At 42.5% G+C, this 15,386-nt stretch overlaps 1 protein-coding gene across 1 annotated transcript; it reads right to left on the reverse strand.

The window, feature by feature from the left end:
- Positions 1–300: 300 nt before the first annotated feature.
- On the reverse strand, positions 301–1,415 carry ecm1a (extracellular matrix protein 1a). The gene is made up of 3 exons (XM_079749049.1): positions 1,297–1,415; positions 920–1,170; positions 301–697 (listed from the first exon to the last, which is right to left on the reverse strand). The coding sequence occupies exons 1-3, from the start codon at positions 1,367–1,369 to the stop codon at positions 494–496; spliced, it is 528 nt and encodes a 175-aa protein (XP_079605175.1). The 5' UTR covers positions 1,370–1,415; the 3' UTR covers positions 301–493.
- Between the last annotated feature and the right edge of the window lie 13,971 nt (positions 1,416–15,386).

Below are 15,386 nucleotides of genomic sequence, written 5' to 3' on the forward strand. Positions count from 1 at the left end.
GTGACGCCCGTGACGTATTCAATAGGTCTACACAAAGCCGTTTAGAGATTATCTCTTAATAAGTATTATTTATTCTCTAAATGAAGCTGGACACAACCACCAGACACATCTATTGAATTCTCATTACAAAGACTTCAGATGTAAAATAACCCGTTCCGTTTTCATACATTAATTTGAGGCTACTTTCTTTTTTTTAATTGATGGGCCATTATGGTGTGCGTAAACATAGTCTAAATACACTATAAATACATGCACAAATATTTTCATTCGATCTTTATTTTCTACAGAGGATGTCAAAAAGTTAATGTTGAAAAGTATTGCAGTATTGATTGAATATAGGAAATACATCATATATCAAACTTTGGATTTAAATCTCATTTTTAAACTTTTGAAAATAGATGATAAAAGCAGAGGTGGGATAATGGTTAAAACATTTCACGAAGGAGAAGTAGGCCAATCTAGCCTACGAAGACAGGCACGCCTGCTTCTATCTTTAACAGTGATAGGGGCTGAAGGTGAAGCCGTACTCCAGGGGTTGTACCGGGGCAGTGTAGTCCGCCCTCGGCGCGTAGTTGGGGTTGGGGGAGTCCCTGTCGAAACACGTCCACATCGCTTCTCCCTCCTCGGCGCAACAGAAGTATGCCGCGGTCATGGTGGAGTATTCCTCCTGGCAGAAGGTGGAGAGAGCTGTTTTCCACTGTAAGAAAGGGTCCAATTGGTTAAAACCTGACCACCCTGACCACCAGAGACCCCCCCCCCCCCCAACACACACACACACACACGCACACACACACACACACACACACACACACACACACACACACACACACACGCACACACACACACACACACACACACACACAATATTATTTTCTTCTTAGCCGACTAGAATTAAAAAAAACGGCGGAGCTCGACTCACAGCTTGTTCTGCACAGCACAGGACATGATTGTTCTCTATCGTTGGACCAGCGCAACAGGCGGTGTACCAGGACTCCACACGGTCTACGGCTTTCCCACAGCGACGGAGATGACTGAAGCCCGAGCGAGGGAAATACCCGGGTGGGTATCTCAGACGATGGCTGCTTTCCGTGCATATGGAGTGAAGCAGGTTTGCTGTAGGGCGCGCTGGCGGGAACTCCACATAAGGTTCATTGGGATAGAGCATGGCCCCTGTGGTTGTAAAACACAAAAGGCATCATCATCATTTGACTAGCCTTATTTTTTAAGACAAAACAAGAGGAATTACAGTCGAGTTAGTTTATGGATTAATCATAAACGAAGTCCATATAGGCCTACCTCCAAATGTGGCTCCATTAAGTGTCAGCAATGCAAAGAACCACAGTCCCATGAGTCCCCCAGTAAGAATCATATTAGTTTGGCTCTGTGAAAGTTTAGTCGTCTAGGCTGAAGATCCCAGAATCGAGTTCAGTAAACAGGACACAAACTGCAGGCTATTTATATTAAAAAAAAGTTGTAGGGGATGATTCTGTGGGCGTGAAATGCCTTGGAGAAAGCCGGACGGATATAAAAACAATTTGTTTTGTTTGGTGTTTTTTGGTACTGCAAAGTGATTTTCAAAAAGAACAACATGTGGGAGTATTATGGAGCCAAGCATTCGGCGTTCGGTATTCCTGACCATTACACCCAGACATCTACTCCCACTCCATGGTGTTATCTCTCAGCAGTGCTGAGTTAACTCACTGTTAACAATGCCAGTAGCTGACTTAAAGCTAGGGTAGGCAATTTATTATTTTTTAATTTTTTTTCCCATTTTGATGGAGTGGCTTTGGATAGAGGACTAAAGGGAGGGGTGTTTTTTTCTTGTTTGGATACCGTCAAAATCGAGCTTACTCAGGCTGGTTCTCCAAATGGCCTATAGCTTTAACTCAGTGTTTGAACATTGTTCAGGGCAGGCATTGTTAATACGGCATACAAAGCAATATTTAACTTACATCCTTAACAATGAAATATGTAATCCAATTCCTAAATTACTTAAAATTAATCAAGAAGTGTTTTTACACTCCCTGATAATCAAACAATTGGTAGAAGATTAATATTCTGCTGCTAAAGAGAATTTGCAATGTAATTTGTATTATATACACCTCGGAATGCTGTACAATAATAACGAAAACAATTAATCTCCTTTATTTCCAGATTTGTGTTTTGTGTTTTACACTTTCGATAAGGAGGAACAAAACATTAATAATTTATCCGCCCCTGCATAAATAATGTTTACAATCTTATCACATTTGCTATTCGCTGCGGCCAAGCAATCAGTCAAGTCTCCTTGCTCCAATTCAAAGTCACCTTTGAATACTTAAATTATAATAATTTGCTAATATTCATTCTGTTTCCTATAAGAGAACCAATTCATTTATGTTACTTCTTATTATTGCTATTCTGATCATTATCATGAATATAATGATTGTTATGGATATTGTTCTTCCTTAATTATATATATAGTCCCTACCTTTTCAATGTAATGGATATATAATCTGATAATGGGATGTAATAGGTGGTATGTGATCCGAAACCACATGACACCTTCATTCTGATTGGCTTATTGCTCGTGGCCAAACCAAATAAAGTACATCAATCTTGATGCCTCTTATTCAGAGGTCTTTTCTCCTGGTTCAGGTAAGGGTGATTTGTTAGTCTTACCCCAAAAATATTTAGAAATTAACTTGGAGCCATCATTTCTTGCTAAAACATGCTTATAATATACCTTGTGAATTTCTTGAATGTTTTTAAGGCAAATATACATAGATTATAGAGATATTTTATAATTAGAATCACAATGAACGATTCAATACAAAACTATTGACATTATTTTCATTATTCACAGTTCCTTACCATATGTTGTGTTGTCTTTATACAATAGGCTTAATATTGTCATCTTATTCTCTTTTGTTAGTTGCAAAAATGAATTTGTCAGTACTATACGTTGCTGTTTCTCTACTCACTGGTAAGTGTTACAAAAAAATGGTTGTCCCTTTCAAAAAACTCCAGAATCTGTCATTCATATATGACTGTTGTTGGCATTTGAATACGTTCTAATTCATTTCAACTTCATACTTCATGATACTAATTTTGATCTCTGAAGCTTAGTGCTCAAAATATTTATAGGTTCTCAGCCATTAAAAGTTGCATCACAATTAACCAAATAAATACAGCAATTACAGTTTTGTTGCCTTTTAACCACCTGTCTGACCAATGTCTTTCTTGTACTTCTTGCAGGGCTGAGCTCTGCCCTGCCCACAGGGAGAGAGTTTGCAACTGTGTTTATGCAAAACATGAACGGTGATACTGATGCCCGTTTCATGATCGAGGTCACCGCCCCTCCGTCCTCTCAAGGCAGCACCAATGTGAAGGTCTCTGCCCTGGGTCAGGACTTCCAGAAGGAAGTGGATCCCGGCAAAAGCGTGTCCTTTGCACTGCCTAAGGAAGTGGAGATGAAGGGCAGCAGACGGTTCGATAAGACCGTGGTCGTGGAGGCAAGCCAGGACGTCACTGTGGTCTCCTTGAACTATAAGCTAGACACGGCAGACATATCAGTGGTGTATCCGCTACAGGAATGGGGCACCAATTACTACGTATTCACTCCTCCAAGCAGTAACTGGGGCACCTACAAAGAGTTCTCCATCACCAACCACAAGGACCACAACTTGGTAGAGGTTCGTCTCAGGGGGGGCGCAAAGTTCCAAGGGAAGTACTACCGGGCGGGCAGCAAGATCTCCCTCCAGCTCGTGCCCTTCGAGAGCGTTCAAATTCAAAGCGAGTGGGATCTGAGCGGCACTAAGGTGGTTTCCAGGCTGCCGGTGGCTGTGTCATCTGGACACAGCTGTGCTGAGAAGTACACAGCTTGCAATCACGTCTACGAGCAACTCCTCCCCACAAGGAGCTGGGGAAAGGAATTCATCATTGCGCCACTACCATACCATGATAACCAGAACAGGCATGACAGTGTATACGTCCAAGCGTCCCAGGCCACTAAAGTTACTATGAATAAAGCAGGCAATGTGCAGGGCTTTTCAATATTTGCAGGAGAGACAGTTGAGCTCTACTCTCAATGGCCAAATTCAATTTATTTGACGGCTGACAAGGGCATCCAGGTTTTGTTTGAGTTCAACGGCGGTCCGGCAGATTCGCAAAAGTATTTCGATCCATTCCTCATGTCCATCCTGCCCACGATTCAGTTCAGCAAATCCTATTCCCTGGAAGGCCAGCGAGACTTTTCCAACTCAGTCATACTGGTAGCAAAGAATGGTGATTTGAAAGATGTACAACTAGACAAGAATGTCCTACCAGCTAGCATGGAGTGGCGTAAAGTGGATGGGAGTGATTATTCTTGGGCTGAGTTAAATTACGGCACAGGGGCCAGCTCTAATCTGATATCTCATCCTACATCTCCAATTGGTGTCTATAGTTTTGGTGTTGCCGTTGCTAACGGCTACGGGTCCCCAGCAACTGGTAATGAAGCAGGTACATAGTTTCTTCTTTTTTACCACATATGTATTTAATTAAATTGCATCCATCAATCTTTTTTTATATCTTGTACCAAAAAGGACATTTAGGATATGAAATTGGTTAAAGGATGACATTGGTAACAATGTACTGGTCAAAAGCGAAAAATAATTAAAATGTGACCTTGTTAGAATGACTACGATATACAAAGTAAACATATGATCAAACTGAATGGAATGTTAAATTCAGTTAATAAACAATCTAAACACTAATATTGCTTACTATATGAACTATATTAAATTCATCACAAAATCAATATGGTTCTGCTGCAAAATATATTTTTCCTTTTCATTTCATCAGACTGCAAAACCATCAAATGCGAAAAAGACGAACGGTGCGAAATTAAAGGAACAACTCCAACGTGTGTGAAGCTGCCCCCTTTGGTGAAGGAAGGTACTTGCTGGGCCATGGGCGACCCTCATTACCGGACGTTTGACGGCCACTACTTCAACTTCATGGGAAATTGCACCTACACCATGGCCAAGAACTGTGACATCGACTCAAGCCACCCTGCGTTTGAGGTGGACGCTCAGAATGAGAACCGGGCTGGATCAAAGATCACATACGTTGGCAAGGTTACAATTAAGGTGTACGATTACACCATTATTATCATGCGCTCAGAATTCGGCCTTGTTCGGGTGAGTTACTTTTTTTTAACACCAAAGAGCTGAATCCATCAATAACTTGATCAATGATTCTAGCCTATCTATGTATATATTTTTTCTAAATTAGGCTAATGTTCGACAATATTATATCTGTTTTAGATGAACTACACATTATGGAACCTCCCCATCTACTTGGACAATGGCAAGGTGAAGCTGTCTCAGAGTGGTATGTCCGTTGTCTTGGAGACAGACTTTGGCCTGGTGGTGCAGTACGACTGGCAGCAGCATCTCGTCATTAGCATTGCAGGTGACTTTGCCGGCAAGGTGTGTGGCCTGTGTGGGAACTTCAACAGCAAGAAGGACGACGACCAACTCACTTCCTCAGGAAAGTTGGCCGGCAGCGAGCAGGCGCTGGGCAAGAGCTGGCGGGTCCCTGGCTTGGCCGAAGATGCATACTGTCTTGACGAATGCGTCGGTCAGTGCGAGCACTGCAAAGGCAGCCTGTTTGAGAGTCTGACAGACCGGCTGTTCTGTGGTTTACTCTCCCAAATCATGGACGGACCACTGAGCGAATGCAGCGCTGTCATTGAGCCCAAAATGTACCACGGAAACTGCCTGTATGACGTGTGCATGGGTGAAGGCAAATGGAACTTCTTCTGTAACACCCTGCAGGTGTACTCTGATGCTTGCCAGAGGTCAGGGGTCAAGATCCTTGACTGGAGAAATATTGCGCATTGTCGTAAGTAACAGACATGAGATAAGACTATCATGATTGTTCATTGAATACTCTGGATCAAAGTTAGTAGATAAGAGTCAGTAGAAAACTTTCTTTTGTTCTCTGTTACATCACCATCATGCAGCTCACCCTGCATGCCCGGAAAACAGCCACTATGAGTTCTGTGGCAATGCGTGTCAGGCCACATGTGAAGTTCCAGATATTCCTTCAAAATGCAAAGCCAGCTGTTTGGAGACCTGTGTCTGTGACGATGGCTTCCTGCTTAGTGGGACCAAGTGTGTCCCTAAAACTGAGTGTGGCTGCATGTTCGAGGGTCGCTACGTAGAGGCCGGTGCCTCCTTTTGGTTGGATGATCACTGTATGCAGAGGTGTTTCTGCAACCCGGCCAACAGGCAAATGGAGTGCAACAAGAAGGGCTGTCAAGCCGAGTACGAGTGCAAGGTGGTGGAGGGCCTCATAGGTTGCCATCCATTGACTTACGCTACGTGCAAGGTGTCCGGCGACCCTCACTACCAGACCTTTGATGGCCATGTTTACAGCTTCCAGGGCACGTGTGTGTATCAGATGGCAGGATTGTGCTCTAAAGCCGCCACGCCTGGATCCCCTGACCTGGAACCCTTTGATGTCCTCGTGCAAAACAATGGCCATGCCAAGAGAGTGGGCTCCAGCACAAAGTTGGTTGAGGTCAACGTCTACGGATATTCTATTGTTCTCAGCAAAGACCATAGGGGTTTAGTCATGGTGAGCTAAATCATTTTTGTAATTGTATTTAGAAATCAACCTTTATCAACATAGATATCATGCATCTGTTATTATAACTGTCCCTCTTAATTTATCTTGTGTAGATCAATTCAGAGCTCACCAACCTGCCTGCTAAGCTCAATCAAGGAAATGTAACAGTCAAATTAGTGAGTAGCTCTGCAGAGATCGAAACTGAATTTGGGCTGACGGTGTCCTATGACTGGAGCACTGCAGTTTTTGTCAAAGTCCCTAGCAGCTACGCTAGCGCTATGTGTGGCCTGTGTGGAAACTACAACATGGACTCCAAAGACGATCTGTTGATGAAGAATGGCAGCCAGGCTGCCTCCGCGGAGGAAATGGGAAAGAGCTGGCGGGTTGCAGAGACCCCTGGCTGTGTTGATGGGTGCAAAGACAAGAACCACTGTCCAGACTGTGATTTCACCAAGATAGAGAAGTTCGAGAGCAACGCGTTCTGTGGCCTGATCCGTGATCCTAAAGGCCCCTTCCAAAAGTGTCACGCCATTGTGCCCCCTGGTGGCTTCTTTAAGGACTGCGTTGATGACGTTTGCAACAACCGTGGTGACTGCCAGTCCTTCTGTGACAGCCTCCACCTCTATACTATCGCCTGCCAACAAGCAGCCGTTGAGGTGGACCCGTGGAGGACAACCAATTTCTGTCCAAAGTCTGACTTCAAGCACCCCAACAACAGTCACTATGAACACTGTGCCAGCGTATGCCATGTCATTTGTGGCATCGGCTCTCCTCCAACTGGCTGTATGAAGCCTTGCCAGGAGGGATGGGTGTGTAACCCTGGGTTCCTACTCAGTGGAGATGTTTGTGTTCCCATTGAAAAATGTGGCTGTAGGCAAAAAGACAAATACTACAAGCACGGACAGATTTTCTATCCACATGGGCAATGCCAGGAGGAGTGCACTTGCAACGGCACAGTAGGTTCATAGCATGATATTTAGGAAGGATTTGTTGCATTTATTGCCAACGTATGGTAGATAAAAAATATGTAAACGTGCAAATCATATAAGAATACAATAGATGTATACATTAAAGCATGGTGATTTGTTGTCTATCCAGGTGCAATGTCAGAAGTTTTCCTGCGGGCCCCATGAAAAGTGTGAGGTGAAGAATGGCGTTCGATCGTGTCAGCCTGTTGGAGCAGGAGTCTGCTCCATCTCTGGTGACCCTCATTACAACACCTTTGACAAAAGCACCTATGACTTCCAAGGCACGTGCACGTACACCGCAGCTGAAGCCTGCAAATTGAATGGCACAAGGCTCCCATTCTTTTCTGTGGCTGTAGAGAATGAGAGGTGGTATGCCATGTCCAGCAACCCACAAGTCTCTGTTGCCAAACTTTTGGCAGTTACCGTGTATGGCAATATTCTGATACTTCGGGAGAATCAAATTGGAATGATAATGGTCAGTATATAATAATACATGAAATATAATGAACCTGTCTAATCCCAGCTCACTTTCCTTATTAGTATATGTGTGTACAAAGAGTACAATGAGTACACTGCATACACCACTACGAATATAGGGTTTTTAATTAAGTTAAATGATACAGTTTGACACAAACAATCAGTAACATCAATGCAAATACTTTAGTTTGTTTTCTGTTTGTTTTTCTCTAGCTCAACGGTATCCTGACCACTATTCCGCTTAACCTCAACGAGAAACAAGTGCAGGTTTACCAAGAGGGTTCTTACTATGTCATCCTAACCGACTTCGGCCTGCGGGTGACCTATGACATGGTCTACCACATCACCGTCACCGTACCCGGCAACTACAGGGACCACACCTGCGGCCTGTGTGGTAACTTCAATGACCAGAAAGCCGATGATTTACAGCTGCCAGACGGCAAAGTGACCAAAGATGTGCAGAGCTTCGGGGCTGCTTGGAAGGTGGCCGTGCCTGGAGTGGTGTGCGACGATGGTTGCAGTGGGGACCTCTGTCCCAAGTGTGACGACAGCAAGAAGAAAGTGTTTGAGAAGGACTGTCAAGTCCTCACCGATCCCAAAGGTCCCTTCGCTGCGTGCCACAATGTCATAGACCCTGCCTCCTACTTCAGAGACTGTGTCTATGACGTCTGCATGGTGAATGGGAACAGGGCAGTGCTGTGTGACAGCATCGGGGCCTACATGATGGACTGCCAGACCTTTGGTGTGACCATTCTCAGCTGGAGGACACCTACATTCTGCCGTAAGCATTAGCATACTCCATTAATCTCTTTATTTTGAATCATATGCATTCCTAACTGAGCAAATAGAGAACTGGATGATACCATGTTTTCATCTATAGTCATCTTCATTGTTATTCTATTGTCTTTCTAACAAAAGTGAAGGCTCTCCGAAATCCCCTAATAACTGTGTAGGATGTATGATGTGAAGGGATGGAGTAGCAACAATTGATTTAGTCTTATCTCTTTCGTAAAATCCACTGTTTATTAATCAGTTAAGCTGATGTACGTTCAAATGCATATTTCTCTCTTGTAGCGCTGTCGTGTTCTGAAAACAGCCACTACAAGATCTGTGCTGAAACCTGTGACATGCCATGTCCCGGCCTTTCTGACGTCATTTCCTGCCCTACTACCTGTGCTGAAGGCTGTGCTTGTGACGATGGTCACTACTTCAATGGGACTGGTTGCATTCCCTTGAAGGAATGCAGTTGCTACTTGAATGGGCGTACCTATAAGGTGAATCAGCCAGATTTAGTCATTGCATTATGCAATAGATATGTGCTAGCTCTAAACATGTAAATTACAAAATCATACACTTTGTTTTAAAACAATTGTTGCAAAACAACCTTTGGTTTACAGATTGGCGAGTCTGTGCTTGTTGACGACTGTCAGCAGCGATGCACCTGTGCGATGTCGGGCCGTGTCCAGTGCGTAGATGTTCAATGCGGAAGCGCAGAGAAGTGCGAGATCCAAAATGGCCTCCTGGGCTGCTTTCCTCGACGGTGTGTGTTGGAGAACGAAGGCTCCATCACTCTGTTCAACGGGGACACCGGAACCATCAAGCCTACAATGGCCGCATACGAGTTGGTGGAGCATTGTGACCCCTCAGTCCCCAGGGAATGGTTCCGGGTGGTGGCTAAACTCCAGGAATGCAGCCTGACTGGCTCAAGGAGTATAGCCGCCCTATACGTGTTCTTCAGTGACGTGATGGTTGCCGTGACTGACAAGCATGAGACCTGGGTGGGTTTTATTCAGGTCTAACCTGCGTACACTGAAAAAATATATCTTCTGACCCTCGAGTTAGCTAACGCCCCCTGGTTGCTAATTCCACAGGTAAATGGACAAAAGGTGACTCTCCCAGCAAAGCTGAGAGAGGACATCTCCGTTGACGCCTCAGGGAAAACACTACACCTTGAGAAGAAGGCAGGCTTCACTCTGTCCTACAGCTGGTCTCAAGGAGCCACAGTCACCGTGAGCAACGAGATGGCGGGCAAAGTGTGTGGGGCATGTGGACCGCTATCCTCAAGCGATTACCTGATGATCTCAGAGGAGATGATGCAAGAGTACATGGCTCCGTTCATTGCACAAGACTTCCCCACCTGGTGAGTAATGTTTGTTTGGATATTCATTTTGATCCGTCATGCAGGAAACTCACTATATTATCCATGACTTGTTCCTTGTAGGTTCAAAGATGCACTTTGTTATAATGTATCACCGAAAACGAAGGAGATGCAAATTAAATGTATAAATTTGTGTAATTGACCATTGTTTTTCTTTTTCTTTCCAACTTTTTGTCTTTCTCTCACCTTACTTTAGTGGCCAGTGAACAATCCCTATGAAAGCCATTCAACCATAACATTGGATTTGCTTATTTTTGTTGCTTTTAAAGTAGATCCCTTCAAAATAATTTCAATGCAATGCATCACAACAATGTAAATCGTGTCCAATTATTTTGAAATAAAATGTAATTGGAAGGGAGAATTGAGGTTTGGCCTTTTGTTCAAATAATGAAATCTCCCTGAAGCATTTCACTCAAGAAGATCCTGCACTTTGTCGAACGGGAATTTTCTTTCTGATGTTTTTTACAAATATGTTTAATCTAATCACTCACTGTCATCCATTCTGAAGGATAAATTAAAAAAACTGCATCAAAATCAAAAAAGAAACAGGTCTAATGTAGCAAGTCTGCTATGTTTATCGTCTTCATCCCGAGTGTGCCCATATCTGGGCTATCCCCCTCCCCGAAAATCAGTCTTCTAACATACCCATAGAAAGATTTGATTCTCAACTTTTTGTCTATCATAACTATTGCTAAACTAAACAAAATTCAAACCCCAAACAAAGTAAGAAGCATGTTACAACAAAAGTTATGTATAGTATAATAATGTCGAGCAATAGCAATAATTTTCACATCATGTGATCTACACTTGCATTAGATCAATCGATTTTATTTGGAGATTCTGCCTAAACATACCTCTTCTAAAATCACTCTATTTTTGCTCTACTTTATTGGCATCAAATATTGACCCAGGTGCTCATCAGATATTGTACTAGGTGCAACCCGGTATCACGCGATTTCGTGCTCATGCGCACGTGTCCCAGAGCACGATTGTCCGATGTTTCCGTGCTACACAGAACGAAATGTAAACCAATGCATTTGGAATGGGATCGTTTTTCAGACGAGAGAGAGTGTGCGCAGACAGTACAGTGCACCCTCTAGTTATATATATATGTCAATATTTCCAATTTTTTAAGCAGACCTCTTCATTAACTGAAACGAACGTGCTCCACAAAACGCACGTTTCTCAGACAATTATCGTGATCCACAGAACGAAACGAGAGAGAGAAAGAGAGAGGGAGAGAGAGAGAGAGAGAGAGAGAGAGAGAGGCTTCAGAAGGGGTGTGCGCAGATAGTACAGTGCACCCTCTAGTTATATATATGTCAATATTTCCGATTTTTTTAAGCAGACCTCTTCATTAACTGAAACGATACGATAACACAGAACGCGCGTTTCTCAGACAATTAAGGTGCTCCACAAAACGAAACGAGAGAGAGAGAAGGAGAGAGAGGGAGAGAGAGAGAGAGAGGCTTCAGAAGAAGTGTGCGCAGATAGTACAGTGCACTGTACTATCTGCGAAAAATGCGAAAAATGGAAGTGTAAACCATTGCATTCTGAATGGGAGCGTATCTCCGATTTTTCCGTGCTACACAGAACGAAATGTACACGATAGCCATCAGTGTCCCTCTCTATGGCTCCCTCTCTCTCTTTTCCACTGTGTTTCGAGAAATTATGTCGATATAACGAGAAAGGATGTAATGATAACGGCAAGAAAAAAAAGGTTCCATGGTCATGATAATTTAAATATAATTAAATTAAACCGTGTAACGAGGAAATGAGACGATCTAGTTGTGGGCTAGAAGAGGCTGAATTTTAACCGAATTCGGCCCATAACCTCATTTTTTACATTGTTTTTATATTATGAATATTTTAATATTGTCTGGTATACCTGAACCTCACTTAGGCCTACACATTGGTGGAAGTGCAGATAGGCTACAGATCTTGTTATAACGATAATTGAATAAAAGCCACATGTTTACTTATAATATTATAACTAAATAATTTTATATTAATATATAATCTATATTTTAATATTTAATTAATTCAATATTAAACAAATGCATTTCAATCGGGTAATTCTTTTCGACTTCAGAAAGGGGGGCGGGCTGCCCAGGGCACCCTCTAACAGATCTTGCTATAACGAAGATTGAATAAAAGCTTCATGGTCTACTTATAATATTATAAGTAAATAATTTCATATCCATATTTAAATATAACATATATTTTAATATGTAATTAATTCAATATTAAACCAATGGATTTCAATCGGGAGATTTTTTTTAGACTTCAGAAGGGCGGCGCAGTGCACGCTCTAGTTATGGATTGGTCCAAACAACAACCGGTTTTTGCAGCAGACCCACTCAAAAACTGAAACTAACCACGTCCCTTAAACCCAGTCTCACACCAGAATGTAGTATAACTACGTTGGTCCACCGCGGAAAACGCATTACAATAACGGCTCTTATCATGATATGCCCTATTCTTTTCAATGGGGCTGCGTCCACGTCACTTGACTGTCATGGTTGCTATGGTGGTTGCTATCGACCGCCCCCTCTGCTCCTTACATGGCTCTAAAAACCATGCGGCAACGGAGCTGCCGTCAATTGTGTTGTTTTTGTCGTAAACTAGGGTCGGCTGGTTAAAAAATAGACAGATATTCAAAGGTTTCCTTCTAAAGGCACCTTAGATGTTTTAATTTTCTGCAGTTTAGACTTTGTCTATAACCTATTTTTGAAAGCTCATTGATTTAACGAGGCAGGGTTATTTGAAACAATTAATTAAATATGTGTGAGAGGTCATTCCTCCTTCTGAATCTGCTTCCTATTTATGTCTAGTGTACACCCCCACTGTCCACAAGCACTCCCCCCTTCCCATATGGATTTGGAGAATTGTTGCCACGTCCCAGTGGTGGTGGTATCATATATATGAAAGAGGGCATTTAATTATACTACAATGATCAATTAGGAGGCCGAAGCCCTAAGGAAGTGATGCAGTAGGTGACTGAGTCGAGAACATTTACAAGTAAGCTATAGACCTGGAGTCTCTTTTATTTCAAAGGGGGGTCTGAGAATCAGGCCTCTCTTTAATAATGACAAAAAGTTATGAGAGAAATGTACATTAACTTTTTGTTATCTCATAAGCGGCGTGGTGCCGGCTCCTTTTGACCTTTTGACCCAAGACTTCAAAAACGTGTCCACAGGCCAGCTGTGTCTACACACCTTAAGCCACAAATGTACACCTCCATCCCACAAAAAATGGGGACTAGAAACAAACCTCTGTCTTATGTACATATCACTGTTGGAGGTCACGCCCCTTTTCCGGCCTTTCCGAGATAGCTAGAGATGCCAAAATGTAAACACACATTTCCCGGGGTCCCGAGAACGACATATCCGAGATTTAGAGTTCGAGCCCTTGGAGAAAAAAAGTTTTCCCAAATGGACTGTTATTTGGACAAAGAACCTCAGAAGTGTTACGCCTGCAAGACCTAGTGGTTCAGAATGTGGTGGAAAAACAGTTTTTGAGATAGGAAGGTCCTACCGCCCTGAAATTTGAATACCTTATTCTAGGGCCTAACTGGGACCCATTCACCGAAACTTGGCCCGGTCAGACACCGAGGGCAGGGAGGGGGGGGGGGGGGGTCTGAGGTTTCGGGTTACGGTTAGGGTTAGGGTTAGGATTAGGGTTAGGGCCGGTTTCTTCCCAGAGACCCACAATTAATTATATATGATACCAGCACCACTGGGAAGTGCCAACAATTCTCCATATCCATATGGGGAGGGAGGAGGGGGGGTGCTTGTGGACAGTAGGGGTACACTAGACATAAATAGGAAGCACACTCAAGAGGAGGAATGACCTCTCACACATATTCAACTAATTGTTTCAAATAACCCTGCCTCGTTAAATCAATGAGCTTGGTGTTTTGCTTTCAAGAATAGGTTATAGGATGTGTCACTATAAAATCTGTCCATGCGCGTCTCTCAGAGTGACTTAACAAACCACCAGACAGCGATTTTAAAAAAACGATTCAAGTTCATTAAAAAAGTAACTTATTAATTACAAGTCTAAACTGTGGAAAATAACATATTTCAAGGTGCCTTTTGAAGGAAACCTTGGAATATCTGTCTATTTTCCTAACCCATTTCCTGAATTGAATAGACCATTCTTGTTGCTTCGAGGAAGTCTGGTGGTCTCCGTAGCCTATTTAATAAATAAATAAATAAATAAATTAATTAATAAATAAGTATCCTAAAAACTATCCAATAGGAAAGATGCTCACAGCGTCTTAGAGCCGTAGTCGGGTTAATAGGCCTACAGGAGTAAACGTTTGAACGTCAAACATCGCCGGGGATGGCACATTGTAGTGAATTGAACCCCCTCTCCGTCTGCAGACGACGCCGAAGGGTACTTTTCCCGTCAGCGAACGATGCTGAAGTGCCCTTGCCAACAGTCGGTATACGTTCTCGGAGTGAGACTGTGTTGTCAATACACACTCAGGAGGAGGAATGACCTCTCACATATGATAACTTAATGAATTATTTCAAATAACCCTGCATCGTTAAATGTGTCCGTGCACATCTCTCAGTGACGTTATAGCCTAGGCCTAGCCACCAGACAGAGATAAAAAAAAGAAAGGAGTCACGTTGAATACAAAAGAAACGTATCAATTACAAGTCTAAACTGTGGGACATATGATGAATACGATATGGGGGGCGAGAGCGTGCACTGCGCAGCCCTTCGGAAGTCGAAATAAATCTCCCGATTGAAATGCATTGGTTTAATATTGAATTAATTAAATATTAAAATATATATTACATAGGCCTATATATTTTTTTTTTAAATATAAAATGATTTAGTTATAATATTATGAGTAGACATGTAGGCCTAGCTTTTATTCAATTATCATTATAACAAGATGATCCTAGAGCGTGCACTGCGCAGCCCGCCCCCCTTCTGAAGTCGAAAAAAATCTCCCGATTGAAATGCATTGGTTTAATATTGAATTAATTTAATATTAAAATATATATTATATATATATAAATATACAATTATTTAGTTAGCCTCTAATATTGAGACCATGTAGCTTTTATTAAATTATCGTTATAACAAGATCTGTAGCCTAATTGACCGTTGAAAATCCACTTCCACCAATTTGTAGGTGTGGTTCAGGTATACCAGAAAATATTAAA

This window comes from Pollachius pollachius (genome assembly GCF_949987615.1).
Source record: "Pollachius pollachius genome assembly, chromosome: 13".
Lineage (NCBI taxonomy): Eukaryota > Metazoa > Chordata > Actinopteri > Gadiformes > Gadidae > Pollachius > Pollachius pollachius.